This window comes from Pleurodeles waltl, chromosome 11 (assembly GCF_031143425.1).
Source record: "Pleurodeles waltl isolate 20211129_DDA chromosome 11, aPleWal1.hap1.20221129, whole genome shotgun sequence".
Lineage (NCBI taxonomy): Eukaryota > Metazoa > Chordata > Amphibia > Caudata > Salamandridae > Pleurodeles > Pleurodeles waltl.
In genome coordinates this window covers 947,647,807-947,674,110 of record NC_090450.1, presented here as the reverse complement: position 1 = coordinate 947,674,110, position 26,304 = coordinate 947,647,807, and the positions used below count along the sequence as shown (strand labels likewise).

Genomic DNA, 26,304 nt, shown 5'->3' with positions numbered 1-26,304 from the left:
GCAGTGAAGTGCAAGACAATGCAACCAGAGAACAATTTAAAACAGGGCTTCCTCAAACATTTGGTAACGTCAACGGATCACTGCCTTTTTTGCAAAATGGTTGTGTTCTTGAATATATGTCCATCAAGAAGAAGGCTGATGAATGTTGGTCCAAACCGTTGACTTCCTTCATTCTGTAGAACACGTTGGCGAACAATGGACGACAACTTGGTACATTGACATTTGCTAGATCCATTTATTAGTTAAAACTTTTTCAGTCAACAATCAATAAAATCTCTGGACATTTCATTTGAGGCAATCGTGTGAACGTCTACAAAGGCATCAGAAACTAGGAGAACCAGCCCCACACTTCCAGAGTGCAATACAATTTCTGATCTGTGGACAAAGAGTTGTTGGGAGTGTGTATAAAAAAGTAGCAGCCATTAACAGTCAAGTTGATAAAGAGGATTGAAGGACAGTCCTCTCTCCGCTGAACCAAGCCTTTGGCATTGGGGAGACCCCAGTCGGCCCGAACCCAATCTTCTCCTTCAAAGTAGGTCTGAATCCCTGAGATGTGGCCCCCAGTGCATTGTAAGCAGGGCTAGTAGCCAGCTGGGAAGCCCCCTTTCCTGGAGTCGGAGGCGGCAGCCCACTTGCCTTCAGTGCGCACAATGGCCTGAACGACAGAACCAGCATTTTCAAGAACCTCGACAAAATGATTCCTCGCCTTCAGTCGTTCTTCGATACCCTGTGATGGGGACAAGTAAGTATAGCATAGTTGGACATGTTAAATTCATGTACTTTAGAAAAGAAGTTGGGTATGATAACTCGTATGCAACAATATGGTTTCTGTGGGTTATACTATAACATAACATCTGTCCTATTTGCCACATTCATGTACAATTAAATTCAGTGTTGAGTGGTGTTTATTAACCTGTTTAGGAAAACTGGCCCAGCAGCAAAGTAACCCAAGTCAAGCTAAATACAAGCCTGGTCATGACGTGTTTGGACCAGTGCTCAATATGTGCCAGTGTTTGACCGTGCTCAGCAACGCACTTAGGGGCCAGATGTACAAATACTAGAAATATCAATTTACTAATTGCGATTATCTCTACATTGAAAATAGGAAATCGGTATTCCTAATGCATGATTTTTTTTCCCAAATACTGATGCCTAATAGGTCCCAAATTGATCTACCTCATGAATATTAATGAGGTAGGTCGCAATTTGCAACCCATTAGGAATCACAGCTATTGCAGGGATGGTGGCCTGCTGAGGTCAGCAGATGACCATGCAGCTCATTTCCTTCAATGGAAAACGGGATGCATTTAAAAAAAAAAAAAACTTTGAACTTTCATTTTTCAAGATTATGCAGTGGTCCATGTATGTAGGCAGTGGTCCGGTATTTGGAAGAGATGCCCAAAACATGCCCCTTCCAAATACTGAATCTCAAATGCAAATTGCTATTAGGTAACAAGTTACCAAATCGCATTTTGCATTTCCTACATTTGAAAAAGCATTTTTCCAATTGCAAACAGCCCAATTCTGCAAATCAGGTTATTTGCGACCGGAAAAATTCTTTGTACACCTGGCCCTATATTCCTAAGACCAGCACTTGTTGATGGCAGTCCACCACATAGTGGTACTGTCTGACCTTTTCTAACACAGGAAATGAGCACAATGTTAATGAGTGATATACATTAAATATCCTTACAACTTTAAGTGACCTGGAATAGTCCAAATGGTGACATTAGTAGAAGTGTGATAACACATCGGTTTATGTTGCTAGGTCATCACCTTCCCAGTCCTCGCCTTTCTTTAAATCATCAGTTCATTCTGATAGTCTGCATTTGTTTGCTTCAGTTGAGCCAGTGGGACTAACACACCAGGTAATTATCTGCGAAAAGGAAAGCTCTGGACTGGAAACATGCTGTCCTGCACCCACTGAGCGATCAGGAGCTTCTATCCCCCTAAGCACCACACAAAATGGTTATTTAACTATGAAGTGTCCACAATGCAGCTGCCTGCTGCAGTGGCTAGTCATTCAACCAGCAGGGTGTTACAAAATGATGGGATCGTTTTATGCAAAATGATATACTCAGGGACCCCAGGCATGTCCACTACTATAGCCTTCTAGCCTGCTGCTGGTGGTTAAAGGCCCTGAACCAGAGTTATAGGCCACAGCCGCAGGTGAGAGCCTGTTCCAAGGGATAGGGACTTTAACAACCAGTGTGGCACAAGGCAGAAGGGCTATTAGAACATTCCACCCACTCAGGGTAGAAGCTCTAAATTAAGAAGGGTGAAAACAGAAAGACAAACATTGGAATGTTAGGGCAGAACGTTTAACCAATCATTATAAGCCCAGAGCACTCCACTGTCTTCAATGGACCTACCAATATTCTAATATGGTTAATATGCTCAACAGTAAGCCTGGACTGCTAACCCCCAAAATCCTGCCTTCTCAATGACAGTGAGCACTGTTTTTCTTCCCCCAGTTTTATTTGGGGGAGTTTGGACCCGTGCCGGAGGCTGGTGCCCTGGTGGAGGTCTGCTACGGAGGCCCGCACCGTCCTGCAGGACTGCAGTGGTATTTCTTCAGCGCTGCACCGAGTGCAGGATCGGGTTCATGCCATGTGGATGTTGCACAAGCCGCTCAGGCGCAGCACTCACAAACAGTGCTGACTCCAGGGAAGTCACGACCAATTAGCGCACCGCCTCCCTCTGGGGACAGCTGTGTCACTGCAGTGCTTAATTTGAGCTGGAGGTTGCCGGTGGGGGCCACTAGCACTTATTTTTGGAGACCGGCACTTATTTTTCCTTTTCCCGCAAGCAACAGAGGAAAAAACACACAAAACTGAAAAACAGAGAAAGACAGAAAATTAATCACTAAGGGGAAAAACAGAAGCCTCTAAGAGTGGGATAGAGAGGAAGGGAGTGCCTGCAGCAAATTAAAGAGGCCTGAGATGGATTCAGGACCACACACTCCTGGTATGCAGCACATTGACATTTTATTATGGGATGACTAAAACACTGGCAAAGTGAAAAATGCCAGTTAGCTTAAGGTTGCTGAAAACCTAGCAACAACCCTGTCAAGAAGCCTCCAAAAAACGTGTTTCCAGACTGCACCCCTCTAAAGACCCAAGAACTGTCCAAAGCTGAATAATCAATCAAGAAAAATATGAAAGGTCTGGATGGACTTGATGGTAGATTCATGCATATCAATACCAAGATCCTCCAGACTCCAGTTTGCCAGTTTAGTTGTGTAAATCTTCGAAGTATAACTTCTAACAACTCAGCGTAAGTGAACTTTCTACCTATGAGTAGCAGTACTTTGTGGGCAGCTCTTCATAGTTTAAAAAAAAAAGGGTGATTGCTCACCGCAAGTGGGGGGACAGGCCCGTTGGCAGCTGTTCACCCCTCGCCTTAATTTCACCACCGTCCATGACCTTCGGCCACCTGGTTCTCACCCCCCATGCAGAGTCAGACAGGCAAAAAAAATGGCCCGGGCACTAAAATAACAGGGGCCCCGTCCTTAGCGAACCAGATAGCTAAAAAAGTGGTCCATATTTGCAAATCAGGCCAGTTTTCAACTTGCAGAGACACACAGTATGGGTAGTTTGCAAGGTATGAGAGACTGCATGCATTTGTGTTTACTGCAGGGAATATTTTTGGTAAAATCAGTGAAATCAACAGTTAAAACCAGCCAACCGGCCTGTAAAATCGTCCCACAAACTGCTAAAAAGATGGCCCACACAGTGATCTGTCAGACCAGCACATCGGGCACTGCCTGGTTGCCCTATAGGTCAGTCCGCCCGCCCCTCAGGCCCTTCTCTTCCCCGGCATGTCACTGGCTGACCTTCCCTTCGAGAAGGGTGAAAATCAGAACCTCTGCAAAACTTCACAAGTGGAAAAAACCTTTGCACACCCCAGGTTTTCAGACTGGACAAGGAACTTCAGGCTCATGGTGTCTACCGTGTAGCTGGCTATGGGCCAAAGACCATCTTCAATCTCCAGCTCTGTTTTTGTTTGTGCACTGGTGGGTGATGGCCTTCCTGCCCCGCTCCTACCCTACTGGCTGCTGACCCCATGCTCGCCTGGTACCGTTTTGCTACACATCTCCATCCCTTCCAATGACTTCCCAAGAGCTCCTACCTGCTCCATGTTATGTTCCAGTAGGGTGGTGTTGGGAAACAGTTGGTTATGAAACCGAGGGGCTTCCACGGCCTTCTTCACGTCATAGCCAAACCACAGCGCATTCATTATCACCTGCAGGAAGAAAGGAAGGAGGTCCTGAGCGGCGAGGGACTACTTCAGAAAGAGTACAGGTGAGTTCAATAACATACCTTTCATACAGGGCTTAGACGCAAATGAAGAATCCAATAGATCAGGTTCATTTATCACCCGTGTACACGGTGCTAATTTGATCAACTTGTTGGCTACTGGTTCGCATGGCGCGCTAGGCTTCCTGCCAGGGGCCTTGACAAGTTGCAACTTAAATAATAAAACTTAAAATGGATCCAAGAGTGTGACGTCATTTTAAGAGTTCTTTAGTATTGAGGAACAGAGGCCCTGAGACAAAAAGGCTTGGGACCATCAAGCACATTGGAGTCTAAAACGTCATCAGTGTGTAAAGGTAAGGGTTATGGCCAGGTGTGGCCTAAAATAGGATTAGATTTAGGAATATGTTTATAGTTGGGGTTAGGAATTATTCAAATGTGTCAGAACCCGAAACAATATTGCTATGGGAACCAGTAGCCGGCAGGTCTATGTGGAGTTGTTGGTTTTTAGAGCCCATCGGCACTGCTGAAAGGCTGGAGGCCAGAGCCTGACAGATGAGGGACTCTGCTTTTAAAGGCACAATATAATACATCCCTCTACATACCCTATAGTTCAGGAAGCTTTGTCCCATCAGAAAGATGATGGTCCCAAACACCGACAGGAGACCAGAACTCCATCGCCGCTGCAGATTATGTTTTTCGGAATGTGTGAGGTAGCGGAAATGTCAGGCACCTCCCCAAATTTTAAAGGGGCCCTATGTTTTTTGGGTGATGCTACTGACATGAGGCTTTCAGTAGCCGGCATAAAAGCTCTAGAGTTCCTGGTATATACCAACTTAATGTCAACTTGCCTTAGTCTTGTAAATGATTTGTTTACTTGTTCCTTTTTCTGTATTTTTAAATATAATTGACAAACTGTGATCGGAAAAATACTTTTGTCTTTTGCCTTGCATAATTTGCCTTGTAGATTAGATGACTGGCAGTGAGGGAGGCTTTGATATTACTTGTATGCTGAATGCAGGAGATCTGAATAATGCCAAACAGAAGACTCTTGTGTTCCAGGCCTAAAAATGTTAGCAAAAGTACACCAGAATTGTATAGGGCTCTGCTGCTGATTAAGGGCATAATAACAGACAATTAGCATATACAACGTGTGATCTAGGTTTAAACTGATATTCAATTTATAGCAGACAACTACAGCAATGGGTTACAATTTAGGTAAGAGGTAGAATTTGAAAATAAGGGTGTGATTTTGATGACTCAAGCAGAGACAGCTGCTATCATAATTTTGGCAGTAATGCTTAGCCTGGTTGGCACATTTAAACCTTTTATTTAAATGGAAAGGCATGAATATGTAGACATTAAGGGAATTTAATTTATAATTTTTTTAATAAAGGCTCGTTGTCAGCCCACAGCTCAAGCAGGTGTAATATTTTAATTCTTTTGAAAGTCAGTGGGAGTGCATTTCACGCTTTTGCTGCCGAACTGAAATTTTGTGATTTCTTCACCTGGCATGTCTGGATTGTGGGCTACATAGCCCAGCTTTAATTGCTGACCTGAGTTGCTTTGGTATCTTTTGAAATGTTTTTGGAAAAAGTCTGGTCCTCAAGACCAAAGGCACCAGTGGCCCATAGAGAGAACAATGTAGCACAGATATTTGGTAATCCTGAAATTGGCAAAACATAACATCAATCAAAGAAGCAGATGTTAAGCAAGTAAGCAGATTTTAATCAAATAATTCAATATTAATAAACGGTTATATAATAATCAATGAACATTAAAAACGTACAAATAAAACCATAAGAAATCACTCAAACAAATATCAACAAAGCAGATTTTAAATGTGTAGATGCAAATGAAACAAGCAAATATCAATCAAACTAATACAGACCATTCATACATGATATGGTAATAAACAGAAATAAAACAAGTGGATCTTGATTACGGGAATTAATGACAATTAAGAAACAGATATCAAAAAAGTATTTATCACTTTAAAGTAAGATGTGGGAGAAGGTATACTTTTCAAATGAGTAGATATACATCAAATACCGCAAACATCAAATGAACGCATACAAATAGTTGGCAAGGCAAGAAGCAAATATTAAACATGTAGATATCACACACATGCGCATCATTCAAACATGACAATATCAAACAAGGAGATATCATCTATGCTGATAGCTTTCAAAAAAGCAAATAACAAACAAGTAGATATCACACACTTAAGCATCATTCAAACATGACAATATCAAACAAGGAGATATCATCTATGTTGATAGCTTTCAAACAAGCAAATATCAAACAGCAGATTTAAAATGATTTCGGTAGAAGAAGTATTTATCATAAAGTACACCTCAATCAAACACATTTTAAATAAAAAATACAAAACAAGCAGATACGAAACAAGCTGATATCAAACATGCAAATGGCAAGAGAGCAAACATGAAGTAAATAGATATCTAACAAGTAGGTATCAAAACACCAAAATACAAATTGACAAAGAAATATCTGTCAGACACACAGATACCATACCAACAGATACTAAACAAACTAACAGCAGAAATAACAGCAGTCAATCAAAAAAACACCTAACGAGTAGTTATCACACAAGGAAATATAAACTTAAATCTAAAAAAAATGTAGACTCTAATGGGCAGAAATAGTCAAACTATATAGATCAATCAACCTTTCTGTGATGGCTGTATCCCTTCTTATTTGTTCAGTGAAGGCACAGGGCCTGACATATTATATTCCAATGCCCAGCCTGTAGTGTATACTTTTGGGAATCAGGAGGTGAGTTAACAGATCATTTAATTTTGGTAAAAGGAGACACTTCGTGAAGGCAACCTTAAATCACTTTGATCAATTTATTCAGTGCATGGGGCTTGTTTGTCATAGGCATGCTTCTGTGGGTGAGAGTATGAGGAGGAGGTTACAGATCTCTTCTTCGTCTGAAAATCAAGTGTTTCTGGGTTTGTTTTGTTGTCCTCTAATGAGCGGCATCCCAGTCAGTTCCTCTGTGGGTCACTGTTACCCCTTTTATTGTAGTGGTCTTATTTAAGATACCTGTTATTTTGTCTTTGTAGGTTTTAATATGTGTCGCACATGACCGTTCATCTTTATTTGGTTGCATCACTCAGTGCATGATTAAAAACAAAATGTTATATTTTGAACTGATAGTTATGACTCGCCGGCATTTTTCACTGCCTTGACGTTTTTGTCAACTTCATTAGGGCTTGAGGACCAACAGGTATTTAGTGTCACCAAAACCCTCAAAACAAAAACAGAGAAAAGGAAAAATCAGGAGCCTTTCCGCCTTAGCTTCTTTTAGACCTATCCTTATATTAATGCGTGGTGTGATATTTACCATAACCCCACTATAGGGGTTGCATACCAGTGAGAGTCAGCATACTTCAATTGGTTTCTCTGATCTGTTAAGACTGAAGTAAAAAGAGGGAATTTATCCTAGGCATAAATATATGTAATCGCAAAACAAATGTACCATCTTTGTAGAGGGTTTATAAAAAGGGTTAGGAGGTGAATCCAGATTCTTTTTCAAAGGTTAATCAATGCTTACCAGATACCAGAATACATTATAGTGCTAGCTCTCTGGATCAATACTGAAGAAACTGACAAGATCGGTTTCAATGAGCTTATAGAGTGAAATAAAGTGAACATATATAAAACCTCACTTCGAAATGGTGTTGAGGGCATGTATTCTCTGGTGGGGGACTAACGACCAAGCTATATCAAAAATATAAATGTATGCCCACCATAACCCTTCATGCGAACAAAATACGGTTCTCATTTCACACAAGGTATATTCCTAATTAATATTCCTAATTATTGTGACCTTGGCCATCTGTTAACTTAAAACACAGCTTATCGCATTGTGTCTGATAATAGTGAGTGAGTTAATTGCTGAGATAAAAATTAATTTAGCTGCTCCAAAGGAAGGGTATGATTTTTTTTAAAGTATGTCCTATGAACCCCCTTATGGTTATTCAGGCTAGCGGTCTCGATGCAAGTTCTGCAGTAGCATGCCAGGCTGACACCACACCAGCCCATACCATAATCCCACTACACACAAATATGGCTTATCTGATTTCCCCTCTAGACTTTATGACTGCTCTTGAGTGTTGTTGGTGCCTCAATGATATACTTAATAGCTGACGAGCTTACGAAGGCTCGGCTGGCATGGCCTCTCAATACAGATACTCAGCAGATTCTCCCTTATGAAGCTTGTTACTATCATGGAAATTCTCTGCCCCTTAGCATAGTAAATTTACCTGTGCACCCTCTCCACTCACGCTGGAAGGAATAGTCTAGGGTATGATTAGCCACTTATCTAATCACCCTTGGACACAGTCTGTAAGCTCTACCATGCAGTGTTAAGCAGACTGTGACAGCAGTAATGCCACCATACATGTGCACATAACTGATAAGCTCAAAAGCCTCTACTGCTTTTTCACTCATCAATTTCCCACTGTATTTCACAACCATGGTGGAAAAATGGGCCAAAAATACAGTAGAGCTACAAATTTTTTTTTGTACGCCTGGGTAACTTTTGAAAGAGGATCTGGCTTCACCTCCTAATCCCTGAAGTAAACCTGCCAAACCCACCTCAAAAATAGTACTGTTTTTTAGCTATTATATACGTTTCTGCTTACAACAGATTCTCTTTTTATGCTGTATCCCAGTGGTTCACAACCTGTTGACTTCTGTAGACCCCCACTTTATCATTACTGGAAACTGGGGACCCCCACTGAATAATTAATGGAATCCGGGGACTCTTCACTGAGTCATTACTGAAGCCGGGAACCCAGGCCTAAACAGTGTTGATGATTTGAGCCATAAAACAATACAGAGAAAATGCAGAAACAAGCATTCATGAAACAAATACACAAATGATAACACATTTTACTTAATTTGCAAATTAATATAAATTAAAAAGTACCATTTTTAATTTTAATATGAAGGTTGGAGCTTTTCTAAATTCAATTGAAGCCACATGCTGTCAATACTATATTCTGTTTGATGCACCTGCACAGCTCCAACTAAGCAATATTACAGTACATTTTAACATTTTCAATTGTACATTTAGCCACTTTATTTATATACTCTTTATTAATCTGTTAATATTAGTTAATTTTCTAAGCCGTCAAGGACCCCCTGAGGAGGTTTTGTGGACCCCAAGGGGCGCCCGGACCACAGGTTGGGAACCACGGCTGTATCCCACTAGGATGCAACCCCTGTAGTGGGCTTATGGTGAATATCACACTACACGTTAATATAAGGGCACTTTCTAAAAGAAGCTCTTGAGGTAAGGGCCCCGATTTCTCCCTTTCTCTGTTTTTGGTGACACTAAATAACGCAGGACCTGATGAAACTGCCAAACAATTCATGGCAAAGAAACAGATTGGCCAGTTAGAACTATCAGGTCGAAACATGAGATTTTGTTTTTAATAATGTGCTAAATGACAACTGAATAATGATCACGGGTCATCCTAGCCACATTTAAAAACACACAAGGATAATGTAGCTGGTCTGTTTAATAACTGGGGACCACTATAATGAAAGGGGTGACAGTGACATATAGAAGAAATGACTAGGAAAGAGAGGAAAAACAATGAACCCAGAAACAAACTTGGATTTCAGATAGGGAAGAGATCTGTAGCCTCACACTCACTCACAGAGGGATGCATATGATGCCAAACCCAGGGCACTGATTGAACTGATCATCGTGACACAAAGTTGCCTTCGCGAGGTGTCTCCTTTCACCCAAACCAGGTAATATGTTCAGTTACCTTTTTATTCCAGAAAATATACTCTACAGCTTGGGCACCAGGGCTTTATATAAGCCGGAAGCTATCAAGAGATACAGCTATGACAGAAAAGGTGATTGGTCTATAGAGCTGGGGCAAATTTTGATACAATGATAAATGGGTGCAGTGTGAGCCATCTATTTTCCCTCTAGGTTCCCATATTCAGAAAAATAAATTACAAAATGTCAAACAAGTAGATATTAATCAACCAAGTATCAAGCAATTGGATATCAAAGTAGTGAATATCAAACAAGTAGATATCAGACAAGTAGACTTCAAATAAAAAATCTCAAACAAAAAGATATCAACCAAACAAGTAAATTTCAACCAAGTCCACACCAAACAAGTAGCTATCAAACAATCAATTATCAGATAGGAAAATACTAAATAAGAGATGTCTAGCAAATTGATCTCAGTGATACAAGAAGAAAGGCGTAGATATTGTACATGTAGGTAATCCAAAAAACAAGTATCAAACATGCAGATATCAAAATAACAGATACCAACTACATACATGTGAACCAAATGTGCAAATATCAATTAGATAGCTTTAAAAGAAGCACAAAGCAACGCAGCAGGCATCAAACAAGTGTGTAACCAAATAGATGTCAAACAACTAACTATGCAACAAAGACATACCAAACAAGTGAATACTATATTAGCAGATAAAATTAAACATTGTATATCAAACAGATAGAAAACAAAAAAAGAAAAACCCTAAAGAGGTAGACACCAAACACACAGAGATTAGGGCCACTAAATAAGAATATACCAGTTTGTAGAAACAATACAAAACACATATGTCAAATAAAAATATCAGAACAAATGGATATAAATCAAACAAGTAGAGTAGGCCACAGTCAAAGAAATATAATCATATTTCCACCAATATATCACATTAATATAGTCAACTTCATTCCTATATATTGATTCAGGATAGGATTAATCAATCTCCCTGGCTGCACACTTTCCCACCCATCTCATTACCATCATCTCACGAATGTATCCATCACAATAGCTCTGTCACTTGACCCAATCTATCTTCATCAGCTCATCAATCTACTGACCAGAGAAACCCTCACAGATTGCGCCATACCAATGCTGTTGCCGTGGTAATTCGCGTCCCTCCAGAAGCCCCAACAACCATCTGGACTTTCTTGTCTTTGTCCAGCAAGATTACAGGGCACATGGAAGATAAAGGACGTTTACCTGGAAAAATAATGTAAATAAAAATTGATATCAGTCTATCGCCAGGTTACGAAGAGCACCAGAGGTTCCCACACATTCACAGACTCGAAATCAGAAACAATCACCCAGTAAGGGCTTCCTTTCATCGTGTTTGTCCACAGAAGAGGAGAGACGCTACCTGGCTTAATGAAATTAGTAGGCGAGGGAGGAACCCCAAATCCATTCACAAAGTTTGGGGAGCTGAAGTCATCCATCTCGTTGTTGAATATGATCCCACTTGTGGAAGAACGAACTTTGGACCCAAAGCTGTCAACAGGAAAACAGCAAATAAAAATCCAAACTCACTAAAAACTTAACAAGTAAAAAACTGCATCAATCCTGATGCTAATGTGATGCAAATGAAATATTTGACAGCTAAGGAACTGTGTCAAGGTAGGATAAAATAATTGATTAGTGAAGAGCAACAAGGCTTTTGCTAAGTGTAAAGCTCTGAAGTTTAAATGAAAAATGAGGGGCACTATGAGTGGATCTTTGTGGTAGAGGCAAAATATTTTCCTGGGGAGAGAACTTGCTCAGGGCATCTGGGCAGTTCATGCTGCTCGGCATATCTTCACCCATTCTCTGCCCCTGATCTGAGATCTTCCACCCAATTGTTTCTGTCTGGCTCAGACTTCCAGAACCCGCCCCCATCCTGCACAAAGATCAAAGTTTGTCCAGTGCTCAGGCATCGATTATCCACCACTCCAGACTTTGGGTCACTCACACTCTGCATGCATTAATGACTTCCCCTCACATGACTCTCTTACTGCCACCTATGACCGCAAGTCATGGGAGAGTCATGGGTATTCCATCATTTCCGTCTCTAAGACGTTCCTCCTAGGGGGCATCATGGAGTAGGCACTGATCATGGTGAGGAAGGCCAGAACTTTTTTTAATATACTTTGTGAAATTGGGTATAATTGGAAAAATTTGGCCGATCGAAGAAGCTTACAATTTTTTGATTTTGTGTGGCAAATTAGGTGTAAAAAACAAATTCTAGGGATAGGTAATACATTTACCTATCCCTAGAATTGACCGTATTCTACTTGCTGCTTCCAGTGGGCACCTGGAACTTAATTACATTAACTTAAGCCCAGTGGTTTCTAGGTGGCACTTCTTGTGCAATACTAACCACAACAGGTAGCTGGTTTAATCCTACTCATTTACAAATGCAATTTACAAATACAAGTTGTGTTGAGCTAACTACAATGACCATAATGCATTAGGATCTGAGAAAATGGGCTATTAAATTCAGGACTGGATATAGCAGATGACCTATGAAGCGTACAGGTACAAGGTTCAAAATGCAATGGGAGATCTGGAAGTCACGTATTAAGGTCTCTTTGACTGGACCACGCTACGATATTTGGACTGAAGCTGCGTTATGAGTTATTGATATTGTGTACATGAAGTGCTGACTGCTCGACTGGCCCATGGAAGAAAGACTAAAATCTTACTATTGGTTTATGGTGCTGGTGGCTGACACAGCGCTGCCATCTTCTGCCACAATGGAGATGTGGGCTGTGCCGTGGCTGTCGGGAGTGTAGAAATCTGGTTCATAGTAGGCCTGCTCGTGGGTTGTGTTGTCAGAGATTTTTAAGCGGAGCCGCTCAGCAAAATACTCCGATGTCATGTTCTGTATGACCTGTAAAAAGAAAAGATGGCACTGCCTGAGTTCATGAGACTATTACAGTTGGGAAGACCACAACTCTAGGAAACTGATGTCCTGTCTACCTAAGAGGGAATCCCCCAGACTCCAGGGGCCATATGTACGAACACATTTTCCCATAGACACAGAATGGGCAAAACTGCTTGCTACATCTGGCCCCAGGTTCTTCATGCACAAAACAAAGTGGAGAATGATAGGGCGGTGCAAGAAGGCATAAATGAGGCAGCTGCAGTGTATGCACGGTCTATATACACAATTAACAGCCCCTGATCCGACTAGGCTGAGGCTATATGTGGAGGCAGCTGGCCTGCTTCACATAACGGAGGTACAGCATACCTTACTGGACCGGCCATTGACTACAGAAGAGCTTTCTCAACTATGCTCGAGATGAAAAATGCTAAGACTCCAGGCACAGGTAGGTTACCAATAGAAGTCTAGCAAAATAACCACACATTGCTTATTGATAAGCTCCTGGAGGTGTGTTGTGAAGCTCTTGCAACTGGTATCCTTCTGTCTACTATGAGTCTCTAAGCTGGATAAAGACCCGGCATACTGTGGCCCATATTTATACTTTATTAGCACCGCATTTGCATAATTTTTTGACGCAAAAGTGGTGCAAATTTACAAAATATAAATATATTTTGTAAGTTTGCGCCGCTTTTGCGTAAAAAAATGATGCAGCGCTAAAAAAGTATAAATATGGGCCTGTATGTCTTATCGTCTGGTATTCATACTATATTGATCTCAAGTTTTTGAGTAAGGCTGTTACTGAGGGTAGTCTGTTCCTTTAAACGTGTAGGCTGGTCTGGGTTGCCCCTAGGAGGAAAACAAATATTTCAAGACACCTTGCAGTTATTTGCCACAGCAGAGAAGACACCAAGAATGACTGTGCAGTCACCTTGTCTGACCCTGAAAGAGCTTTCAGTACTGCAGGATGTGATTCCACAGCTGCCACGCTGCAAAATTATAATTCTGTCTGTTAGCTTCTTGCCTAGTTTAGTTTATTTCATTAGGGGCCCATAACCTACGTGAAAACTAAAAAGATAATCTTGTCTCAGTGGGATGTAGGAAGCTGGCTCTGTATATACTATATTAAAATGAGGTATAGTGTGCACAGAGTTCAGTGGATCCCCAGAGGCTTAACATAGGCTAAAGTAGATAATACTAATGCTCTCTTTTGTGGTAGTGTGGTCGAGCAGTGAGGCTTAGAGGGTAGTGCAAAGCATTTGTTGTACACACACAGTCAATAAATGAGGCATGCACTCATTGACTAACCCCAGGCCAATGGCTTTTATATAGCAAAACTATATTTTCTTAATTTATTTTTAGAACCACATGATTCAAGTTGCAGGTAAGTACCGCAATAGATTCATATTTCACACATCTATCAACAGTACATTGTTTTAAAACTGGACATTGCACTTTTCAGAAACAGTTCCTGGGGGGAAGAAAAGTTAATCGTTTTACAGGTAAGTACAACACTTACAGTTCCAGTCTCTGGGGGTTAGGAAGTCCACAGGTTGGGGTTCAAGTTAACCCCAAACACCCACCACCAGCAACACGGGTCCAGCTGGGTGCAGATGTCAAAGTGTAGGCAATGTTAGCATGGGCTGCTATGGAGACTGGGGGCACATCGTTTAAGATCTGCAGGCAGGTAAGTACCCAGACCTGGGGGGTTTAGAGGAGCGCTGGGGGGCCCACAAGTAGTCACCAAACATACACCCTCAACGGCGCTGGGGCAGCAGGGTGCAGGGTGCAAATAAGGTGTCGGGTCTCCAATGATTTTCTATGAGGGGATCCCAGGGGTCACTCAGAGGCTACAGGTGAGGTTCAGGGGGTCATCTTGGGCAAACCACAGGCTGGACAGGGAGGAGGGCCACCTGATGAATGTTGCTGTACCAGGTGTCAGTTTCTCCAAGGCCTGGGGGCTGCGGGTGCAGTGGGTCTTTATGCGTCCGATATATTCGTCCGGAGCTTTCGCGGTCAGAGTGGTCCTCGGAATTTCCTCTGCAGGCGTCATCATGGAGGGGTGGAGAGTTCAACCCAGGGTGGGCACTTCCTTGGAATCGCCTGGGGATCCTCTCTAGCTGGTTGGGCCACCTGGACACGGACTGTGGGCATCAGAAGCAGAGTGGTTAGGACTCACGCATTTGGAGTGAGGTTGGAGTCCTTAACTGTTGGTTTCTTCTTGGACAGGGCCTCTGTCCACAGGAATTCTAGGTCCTTTTGGGTGCAGGGCAGTCCTCTGGAGTTGGCAGAGGTCGCTGGGCCTGCTGCACGCGTCACTGTTCATTTGCAGGGTCTTTGAAGCAGGAGACAGGCCGGTAGCGGTTGTCGTCTTCCTTCTTCTCTGCTGGGATTTCAGCTTAGCAGTCCTTCTTCTTGTTAGGTCACCAGGAATCTGGTGAGTTGGGTTCGGGGAGGCCCTTAAATCTTAGATGTAAGGGCATGTTAGGATCAGAGGGGATTAGCCAATGGCTACTGTTCCTGAGGGTGGCTACACCCTCCTTGTGCCCTCTCCCTTTGGGGAGGGGGCACATTTCTATCCCTAATGGTCCCTGTTCTCAAAACCAAGATGGAGGATTCTGCAAGGAGGGGGTCACCTCAGCTCTGGACACCTTAAGGTGGTCCTGTCTTGGGTGGTCACTCCTTTTTGTTTTCCCTAATTTTCCCGCCAGACTTGCTAGCAAAAGTGGCGCTTTGTCCGGGGGAGTTGCGGGGGGCAACATTTCCACTAGCTGGAGTGACCTCGGGCACTGTAACCCAAGGCTTGAGCCTTTGAGGCTCACCGCCAGGTGTTACAGTTCCTGCAGGGGGAGGTATGAAGCACCTCCACCAAGGACAGGCTTTGTTTCTGGCCACAGAGTGCACAAAGGCACTCCCCCCATGTGGTCTCGAAACTCGTCTGAAAGTGGCAGGCTGGCACAGACCTTTCAGTCCTACACTAGCAGTTTGGCTAACATACAGCGGGCATCTCTGAGATGCCTCTGTGTGCATATTTCAAAAAATCCCACACTGGCATCAGTGTGGGTTTTCTGTGCTGAGAAGTTTGATTACAAACTTCGCAGGATTCAGTGAAGCCATTATGGAGCTGCAGAGTTGGTAATGACAAACTCCCAGATCATATACTCAATATGGTTACAATGCACTTACAATGCCTAAGAATGGACTTAGACACTGTAGGGGCATATTGCTCATGCAGCTATGCCCTCACCTGTGGTATAGTGCAACCTGCCATAGGACTGTAAGGCCTGCTAGAGGGGGTGTCTTACCTATGCCACAGGCAGTGGTTTGTGGGCATGGCACCCCGAGAGGGGTGTCATGTCGAATTTGCCATTTTCTCCCCACCAGCACACACAGTGTGCATAGGCAGTGTACATGTGCTTGGTGAGTGCCCCCCTAGGGTGGCATAATACATGATGCAGCCCTTGGGGACCTTCCCTGGCCACAGGGCCCTTGGTACCATGGGTACCTTTTACAAGGGACTTAGCTGTGGGCCAGGGCTGTGCCAATTGTGGAAACAAAGGCACATATTTTGGGAATGAACACTGGTGCTGGAGCCTGGTTAGCAGGATCCCAACACACTTTCAATCAAAGTAGGCATCAACACTAGGCAAAAAGTGTGTTGGGGGAGGGGGTGTAACCATGCCAAAAGTGGCACCTTCCTACAGGGGACTTGAGAGAGGTACTAGCCCTCGGTCACTACTTTTGTTTGCCTTCGTAACAGAACCACTGGCAGCCCGTTCAGGATTTGGGGATGCCAAAAGCCAATGATTGCCCAGGTCAGTTACTTGGAATAAATGTATAAATATTACAAAATCAAGCACAATAATGTGAGACCTTCCTGATCAAGCACATGAATGCAAGAGCTTCTGGATATGTGTTTAATCAAGCTGGGAAATTATACAACAACATCAACATGGCTTAAGTCAAGCTAATGAATTTCAAGGCTCAAGAAGAAGTATTTACTCAGACGAGTGAATGCTAGGACTCGCTAAGTGATCTGATTACTGTTGAGATTAATCACAATGGTTTTAATCAAGCTTCTGAATGCCAGATCTTACTTACACAGGCTTACTGAAGGGAAAGAGGAGTTTATCACAAAATGGATTCAATCCACAGATGAATGGGGAAACCATCAGGCTTAATCAAGTTGATGAAGGTCAGATGAAGGTCAAGGCACAACAAGCAGACATTAAAGTTGCTAAATGTCAGAGCTCAACGACATGTGTAGGTAGCTGGCTCTTTACATAGTGGACCAAAATGAGGCACACTGTGCAAAGAGTCCAAGCAATCCTCAGAGGTATCACAGAGGCACAAATGACATCCCAGATTCTCTCTTTTTTGGTAGTGCGGTTGAGCAATTAGGCATATCAGAGAGTAGTGCTGAGCATGTAAGTCACACACTCATGCAGTAAGTGATACACACTCAATAAAGAAATCCAACACCAATTTATGAAAAAACTCGTACTTTTATATAAACGTTGGTACCAAGATCACGGGAGTCAGGTGAGTACTTTTTGAGTTAGGAATTTTTAGAGATTTTAAATGTAGACAGTGTATTTTCAGGAAGCTGCAATGCAGTCCTATGAAGGAAAACAAATACAGCAATCCAGGTAGAGTACAATGGCTTATGGGACCAATCTCCTAGACTTAATGGGTTTTGGGGCAAGGTCCAAGGGCACACCAGCAGGTCACCTCGGGGTGCTCTGGTGCGTCCAGGTGCAGAGGTGCGTTACGGCATTGGGTGTCCCATTCAAGTCTATGGGGATTGGTCCGGTTACAAAGTCGCTGCAGGGATGCATTGGAAGGACAGTTCATGGGAACCCACAGAGTGACTCGACCCTTGAGGTCCTCTGGCATGTTGGGACATCGCCAGTCCACTCCTCCTCAGACGGTAGGGCACGGGTGCAGGTGTGTCTTCTGGCATCGGGTCCAGCATTTGAGTTCCTTGTGGTTGCGGGGGGAGGGGGCGCAGAAGGTGTGGACTAGGGGTCCAATCTGACCAAGCCAAAAAGTGGGCTCAGGTCTCACATGGTGGGGAGACCTGGGGACCCCCTTGCTATTCTTTTCTTGGGTCTGGGGCAAATGAGTGCAGGGGTGTCCTAGGGCATCAGGTCTTTGCCTCCTGGTCACTCGTGGTTGCGGGGGGGTCTGCAGAAAAAGTCTGCAGATGCTGTTAAGTCCACAGAAGGTGAGCACAAGGTGGGCTTCTTTTCTGGCAGGCCTGGGGACCACGCTGACACCATTGGTCCAATTCAGCACAGGCTGGGTGGCTTGGGTGCAGTGGTGATGTGTGGCATAAGGTTTCTGGCCATCACGGTCCTCTCAGGGCTCTCCTGGGTGCCTGCAGATGCAGGGGAGCAGCTCCTCTACTCCAAGTGCACTCTTCCTGTCGACTGGGGAAGCACTGGCAGCTTTTCCCATTTCTTGGAGGCTGCAGCAGCAGGACAGGTCAGGTGCTGCTTGAGAGTCGGTTGCAGCAGGCCAGCAGGGTTGGCACCAAGTCAGTTATGCCCCTCGGTTCTCGGGTTCAGCAGGCTCCTTGTCCACTCCTTCTTTTGTGTCCAGCAAAGTATCTGAGGATCTGATCTCAGGGGGTCCCTAAATATTCAAATTAGGGGCATTAAGAGGAGTATAGGGTAGTAGCCAATAGGCACATTACCCTTTGGGTCACTACACCCCCTAGACGACCTCTTCCTGTGGGGAGTGAGCATCATCACCCTGTCCAGAGGTCCTAAATTCCAAAAGATGCAAGATGGCCGAATTTCCTAAGTTATGTTCCCGGCCAGGCTAGTCACCCTAGGGGTGTTCCCAATCTGGAAGTGTGACATGCCTCCTGCATAGCTAATTTTCCCACCTGTTCAGGTGCCAGATGGGCCCTGGGGCAGGCCGCTTGTCATCTTCCTCTAAGGAAGGCCAGTTCTGCATATCAAAGACGGTGGGCTTCTTTGAATTTCCTGCCTTGGAATGCAGGTCATCATGTGGGGAGGAGTGGGTAACACCCCAGCCCGGACAGGCTTTTGTATCTGACCTCTCAAGAGCAGAGGCCACTCCCACAGGAGGTAATTTTTTCATGTGTTGGTGGCAGGCTGGCAAGAACCAGTCAGTGAGCTCACCAGCAGTTGCTAGGTTTTCCGGGGGCACCTCTTAGGTGCCCTCTGGGTTCATGTATTAATAAATCCATCACTGTAATCAGTGAAGGTTTGTTGATATGAGATGTTTGATACCAAACATCCCTAGGCTCATAGAAGCCATCATGTAGCTGGGGAACCGTAGTGACAAGTGTCCAGCACATGCATTTAAAATGGCTTCCCTGTACATTTAGACACTGTGGCACTCATGATGAGTTTGGTGGTCTCATTGCAAAACCGCCAAAGCCACGGGTGCCAGAAGACCGCCATTGCTGGCAGCCTTCCGCTCACCATATCATGAGTACTGCTGGATGTCCGCCACATTTTGGGCAGAAATCCAGCAGTAGTCGTGCTGGTGGGCAGAGGTGCTGGGGCGGTTCCACCACCGGCCCCACCCCACCAGAAGGACTCTGCCCACCGTATTATGTGCAATAATACGGCGTGGCGGTGTCCTGATGGCGGGGAGCTGTTGGAAGTGGAAGCACCCGTTCCCTACCAGACGACCCCTTCCCGGACCAGGTAAGTCGATCGTCCAACAGGGGAGGGTGTGGGAGGGTGGGCGGTGTTGTGTGTGCATGTGTGAGTGGGTGTTGTCTGCATGTGTGCATCTATGTGTGTATGTGTGGTTGTATGCATGTATGAATGTAGAGGTGAGTGCGTGTATTAATGATAGTGTGTATGCGTTTATGAATGTAGAAGAGAGTGCGTGCATGAATGTAAGTATGAATGTAAGTGTGTATGCATGTGTGTATGTGAGTGAGTGTTGTGGTGAGTATGAGTGTTGTGGTGAATACGTGTATGGATGCAAGTGAGTGAATGCGTGTATGTCAGTGTTGGTGAATGAATGTATGCGGGGTGCGTGTGGGTGTCTGCATGTATGCGGGGAGGGGGGCGCTGTACACATGGGGGGAGGGTGAAAAGGGGCGCTGTACTTGGAGGAGGGTGGGTGACGAGGGAGGCGCTGTACATGGAGGAGTGGTGAGGGGTATTGTGCTTGTTGGGGGGAGGGAGTCGTCTGCCGGTGACACGGAAGAAATTCCCTGTCATGGTAGCCTTCCCGCCAGGGTTTTCGTGGAGGTGCTACTGGAGCGGAAACCCTGGTGGAAAGGTGGCTCCTAATACCGCCGACCGTCTTCTGTGGACCACCGGGTCCGAGATGCTCATCTCTGGCCCCAGAGGGTCCAACTGCTCTTGCGGTACGAGTGGGGATGTGACAGGTTGACAGAGGCCAACCTGCCCCACTCATAATGTGGCGGTCTTCACCGCCAGCCTGTTGGCGGTGAAACCGCCACCTTTGCCCTGGTGGTCAGAAGACTGCCAGGGTCATAATGAGGGCCTTTATCTAAGAATCACCAAAGACTAGAAAGAGCATATTTGCTCATGCAAATATGCCTTCACTTCTAATGTAATGCAACCTGCCTTAGGGCTGAAGGCCTGCAGTAGGGGTGAGTGACAGATATTACAAGCAGTGTTTTAGGGAACATGCCACACAAGTGTGTGCCATGTTGTGTTTTCAATTTTGGGAGCACCTTGTCATGCAGCCTGCAATGGCAATCTGCATAAGGTTGGTGAGAGTCCCTCAGCATGGCACAAGTTGTGCTGCAGCTTTGAGGGGCCATCTTCGGTACCCATGCCCCAGGTACCAGGGCTGCCATTTACTAGGGACTTATGGGGGCTGAAGGGCCTTGTCACTTGGGGATCAAGTGACCAGGTGTCTTGTTTTAGGGAATGGACACTGGCACTGGGGACCTGGTTAGCAGGAGCCCAGTGCACTTCAGTCAAAAAGCAGGCACAAAGTAGGGGGTGGGGTGTACTGCAACCAGAGCTCAGCTTCCTACAACATGGAACTATCAAACTTGGAAATAAGAAGCCTCATCAACATGGACTTTATCACGCATATGAATGTGTGAATTCATCAATATGATTTAATGAAAACTTAACAATGTGGATCTACTCAAGTGAGGAAGTGTTAGAACTCACCTCACCAACAGTGATTTAGTCAAGGAACCACATGTTAGGATTCAACAACATGGACTTAATCAAGCATCTGAATGTTGAATCATCCTCAATATGAGGGGAGAGGTTACGTTTCACAGCTCAACATGTGGCTACTCAACTCACAGGATGTCAGGACTCACTGACACAGAGCTAATCAAGCTGTTGATTGTCAGTGATGACTATAAAAGTATTACTGAAGGAAAAAGAAGCAATTTCACATCAACATTGACTCAAACCTGTTAATGTGAGGGACTAACGTGGACTTAATGAAGTCTTTATGTGTTAGGAATCAGACTCACTGAGGGACACTGGCTTAGCTGGCCACTGCCAGAACTCCTCAGCATGACCTTAAACAAGCCACGCTGAGGATAGCCAGTATCCACCAACACTGAATTGATCAATCTGGTCATATTAGTGTTTTTCACCAACATAAGTGTAACCAATATAGTGACACTCAATTTTCACCAACATGAGCTTAATCAGTCTGGTCAGCGCTCACTAAAATGGACTTCAACAAGCTGGTGGCTGCTCTTCACTATATACCTCATGAAGCTGGTGATAATCAGTGCTTACCAATAAGGACTCAATTAGGACAATATATGTTAGAACTCAACAAAACTGACACAATCAAGTTGATCAATGCCAGGACTCACCAACATGGATTTAATCGGTCTGATATTATTCAGAGATTACTAAAAGGTGCTTGATGAAGTAGATTAATGTCCTGTCATGGATGGAATTTGTTGATGAGTAGCAGTGCTTACAATGGTGATCACCTCAGTCCAGGTCATTAAGGACACAGTCTCCCATCCTGCACGTTCTACTTGCAAATCATTTAATTTATGTGTTTGTCTGATTAGTTGAATATAAGCAAAATAAGACTACCACGCCCAGAATGCATTAGGCTAATACACAAAAGCCCAGGATGGAAAACTGTGACCACAATGATCAGAAGGGAGGTGGTGACCCTAGTGCTTACATGTGTGGATTTGTTGAAGCAAAAGCATTCAAGTCCTCGCCTACATGGACTGAAACAAAGCTATGAATTACAGGGATCACCAGAATGTGCTTAAAACTCTTTTAAATAATATGCTGAATTATTTACACAGACTTAAACAAGCTTGTGGTATAGCATCATGGTTGATTATGATTACCACTGAATTAATCAAGTTAATGTCATGGTATAAAGTTGATTAACTTGGAATTATTCAATCAGAAGCTATGGGATCAGGGCTCCTCGGCATGGGCTTAATCATACTTCAGACCTCAGATTCGGTTGCCCACATCCTCAGTGCACTGAAAGTCACCTCCTCAGAGGCTGACATCACTCCCTCCTCCATCATCATGACTCTCTAGATGTATTCAACAACATTCCAAACATCAACTCCATTCTCCTGACAAGCACCACCCTCACTTTACGTAAAAGTCAGCTGATACTCCTACTCCAAGGCAAACCCAGCCTCTACCTAACCTAACTACCGATCGCTGCCTCCCATTCACGGGAATATGTAACTATAAATAGCTTGGGTCTTTCAGTTAAAACCAGCGAGGGCACCACCCTAGCTGTATAAAATGCCAATGCATCTCTAACTCATGATTTTCGATTCACAAACTGCATTTTTGTAGTAGATAAAGAATTGTTACCTATGGTCCGAGACCGCTATCTTCTCCTTTCCCATTTTTTCTGTGCAATCAACACTACGGTGGTAAAACTTTCCCAACATGCAGGTGTATGTTTTAGTAGTAAATAAGGGTGACTGAGGGAGTGGTGAGAAAATGGGTAATTATTACTCACAAACCAGAGGATTTAGGCAAATTTAAGGAGGGATTTGGGAAGGACATGCTAATACAAAACACACCCCCACAAAAGATGAAGGGTATGATTTAGAGTTTGGCAGGATGCTCTTTGATGGATATCCCATCTGCTGTATTACTAGTGCCATATGCTATAATGCACTTGTAATATGGTGGACGGGGCAACCACCCTGTTTGTGATGGAGCACACATCCACAAAGCTCTAAGTCAGGCTCCAAGACAATTGAAATTTGCATAACACACTTCTAGAGTTATTACAGCCATAAATGTGTCAAAGCAGGTGCAAACGTACTCCGGTCCTCGAAGCATGTGAAGAGCCACACATCGTTAACAACTGGTATTGCAACCCAGTCCCATAGATAACAACAGAGGCAGGAAATTAAAATAATGTACTTAGGAATTACTGTTAAATACATTAAATTAGTTTGACACTTAAAATTATATACACTGGTTAACTTTTAAAATATAACTATTCTTTTTTTTATTTAATAATAAACTTAATTTGAAAAATATATTGAACTTTTAAACTTTAAAAGAAATTAAAATGTTTTTAGATAATTAACTCAAGAGTTAAACCAAGCTTACTAAGTATTCAAAGTAAAAATGTTTTGAGGATAAGTACATTTTTAAAGTATTGTTAAACAATACTATTCATTAATGTAATTCATGTATTTAACTATTGAATTATTTAATGCACATTTAATTTAGCGACTTCATGTGCTGTAAATTTTATTTTTTCCAGTTTAATCATATATATGAATGTTACACTTATAGAATAGATTAAAGTATTTTTCTTATTTTTTCGTTTTTGAAGGATAATAAATCTGTGTTGATTTTCCCTGCCTTCAATTGAGAAGATCTCCAGCAACAGGGGAAAAATTACTAGTAGCAACTTTACACTTGTACATTTTGTTGTAGAAGGCTTCACCACCTCGTTGAGGGGACGGTGACATGCAAATCTACATCTAGGCTTAAATCTCTACGCTGAAATGGTGAAGAGCAAAAATGTGGAGAGTTACATGTAGGTGTAATAGCAAATATACACCTGAGTAAATATGCATTTACCTTTGTGAGTCAGGCCCATGGTGTTATCAATATACACCCTCTAGTACACCGATCAGAGCTCTGGTACAAGTTTGTATTGTTCCCAGGACTCATGCCTCATCTACCTTCATATTGAGAAAAGCTTCCCTTTTCTTTCATCCCACAGCTTTATGTTAAGTGGAATTTGTACAACACATAGCTACTACTTGTCTGGCCTTATACTGCCACTGCCTCGTCGGGATCACAAATCTTTATGTTTTCTAGACCAGGACAGAGATGTAGCTCCATTGGTGCAGTGGCACCGAGGCAGGGTAGCCTCAAGGGCCCCCCGAAACCTAATTATTGCTGTAATTCATAATTCAAACAGCAGCCCATTGGTCTGTTTCCTTTGTTGCACTAGCACCCATGACACACGTGCTATGCCCCTGGACCAGGAGCTTCCAATGGAAGGTGTTCTGCCTTGTGTAGGTGTGGTTGAGCACAGAACACAAGAACTGGACTCTTACACATGAATGATGCGTTCAAAAACCTTTGTGCGCCCAATCAAAATGATCACTATTGCAGAACTCAAACGTGCAACAAAAAGCCTGGCTGCCTACCCCTGTAATGTTCTCAAACTTGGGGTCTCCCAGCAGGGTCCTCTTGGCGTAGGCAAATCGAAAGGCTTCCAAAACACGATGGTAGGTCAGCGCCTTGCTGTCAATGTTTTTCACACTCTCACTTGTGAATTTGAAACCTAGTGAAATAGGGGATCAAAAAGGTTAGTCTTCTCTTAGCAAGCTGAGGAACTATATCACACACTCAACAGAGTTGGCTTTAAGTCGGTGGGCTGAGCACCCACTACAGGCATTTGTGTGAAAATTGCATGTCAAAGATTGGAATCCCAACTAAGGGCATCATTCCGAGTGTACTGACAGGGGGGCCCCGTTCCTGCCTTTCCGCTAACCTTTCAATGGTGGTAACCCCCCATGAAAAGGCTGGTGGAAAGGCACGTCCTGATCAGCACAGCAGTGCAGACATTTCCACCGACGTGATTGGCCACGACTTGCACCGCCGCCATCCCGATGGTATCCATGATCCTTGCAGTGGCAGCGGTCTACTGGCCATCCAGGATCGTAATCTGGCGGTTGGATCGCCAAGATTGCAGCGGTCGGGCCGCCGTACTCTTAATGAGGCCCTAAGTCTTTCATCTTATGTGCCCTATAAATTTGGTACACATACGATAATTTAAAAAACCTACATGTTATAAAAAGGAACCAATATTAGTGCAACGTTCTCCCTATTTCAGCAGTGCTGCTGAAACAATTTTCATCCAGGGGTGCTGCTATTAATGCTACATACCTGAGGTCATAGGGATTATGAAAAATCAATGCATCACACAAAGAACAAGTGTAGCAAGTCTATTCAGTGGGACAGTGGTAAGGGTGTATAGTATGTAGCTGGTGGCACATTTTGGAGCACACTGTTTCACAAATATATTACTAAAGCAAGGTGCGGTAGTGCGCAGTCATTTACAGAGATCACATTTTTCACTGAAATTACCACTAAATTTGCACAGACACACTTCTACCGATAAAACTATGCAGCGAACCCATATTAATCCGCGTAAATCGGGTTTCAGCGAGTACTTCATCACCAAGTGCACTGAGTTGTTTCATTCCTATTAAAATCTTTGTTTCCACCACACTTCAGTTACAAAAAAAGTGCTTCATTTGTGTTTTCCGAGCTAGCGATATACCCTGAAATATGTGTACAGTTCACTAACAGATATGTAAATTATGTTGTGTGCTACAAAAAAATTACATTTTACAGGCTTTCCTTTCACACTCCCTGCACCTAGCAATATTTTTGCTTAGTTCACTTTCAGAATCGTCTTATTTTGCCATCATAGACAGAAAAGTAAACACCAACCTCTCCTATAAGAATAAACAGCATTTTCCTGGAAGACATAGCTTGACATCTATCTTTTAACATACGACAAATGTGCCAAAACAAAACAAAATTTAAAGGGTTCTTTATTGCTCATACGCCTTCTGAAGTCACAGGCATGCATGTTTGATGAACTTGTAGAGCCAAAGGATAAGTAGAATTAGTCAGGAGTAGGAAAAGTTTTCAAAGATAGACAGTATATTTACTACAACCCACTGCAATTGCTCCATGAATTAGCACAAAAGGGAGACAGCTGAAAACACAAGCACTCTCAATGAGTGCCTCACGAAAAAAAAAGAGTTCACAGCAAGCAAGCACTCATGGAATAATATAAGGAGCCAGTTAGAGAGGTGGTAAAGAGGCATTGCTCCATGGCAGGGACAAAGAGATGCTGGGTGGCATAA

The 26,304-nt window shown here is 43.5% G+C and overlaps 1 protein-coding gene across 8 annotated transcripts in view; it reads right to left on the bottom strand.

Moving 5' to 3' along the window:
* Nucleotides 1-215: 215 nt before the first annotated feature.
* Nucleotides 216-26,304, bottom strand: part of GGT1 (gamma-glutamyltransferase 1) — a 400,159-nt gene continuing 374,070 nt past the window's right edge. For all 8 annotated transcript variants that reach the window (XM_069215124.1, XM_069215125.1, XM_069215123.1 and 5 more), the window contains 6 exons: nucleotides 24,571-24,707; nucleotides 12,769-12,956; nucleotides 11,451-11,578; nucleotides 11,181-11,293; nucleotides 4,132-4,245; nucleotides 216-727 (listed from right to left, as the gene is read on the bottom strand). In XM_069215124.1, coding sequence (XP_069071225.1) covers nucleotides 581-727; nucleotides 4,132-4,245; nucleotides 11,181-11,293; nucleotides 11,451-11,578; nucleotides 12,769-12,956; nucleotides 24,571-24,707 — 827 coding nt within the window. In that variant the 3' untranslated portion in view covers nucleotides 216-580. The remainder of the gene's footprint in view (nucleotides 728-4,131; nucleotides 4,246-11,180; nucleotides 11,294-11,450; nucleotides 11,579-12,768; nucleotides 12,957-24,570; nucleotides 24,708-26,304) is intronic.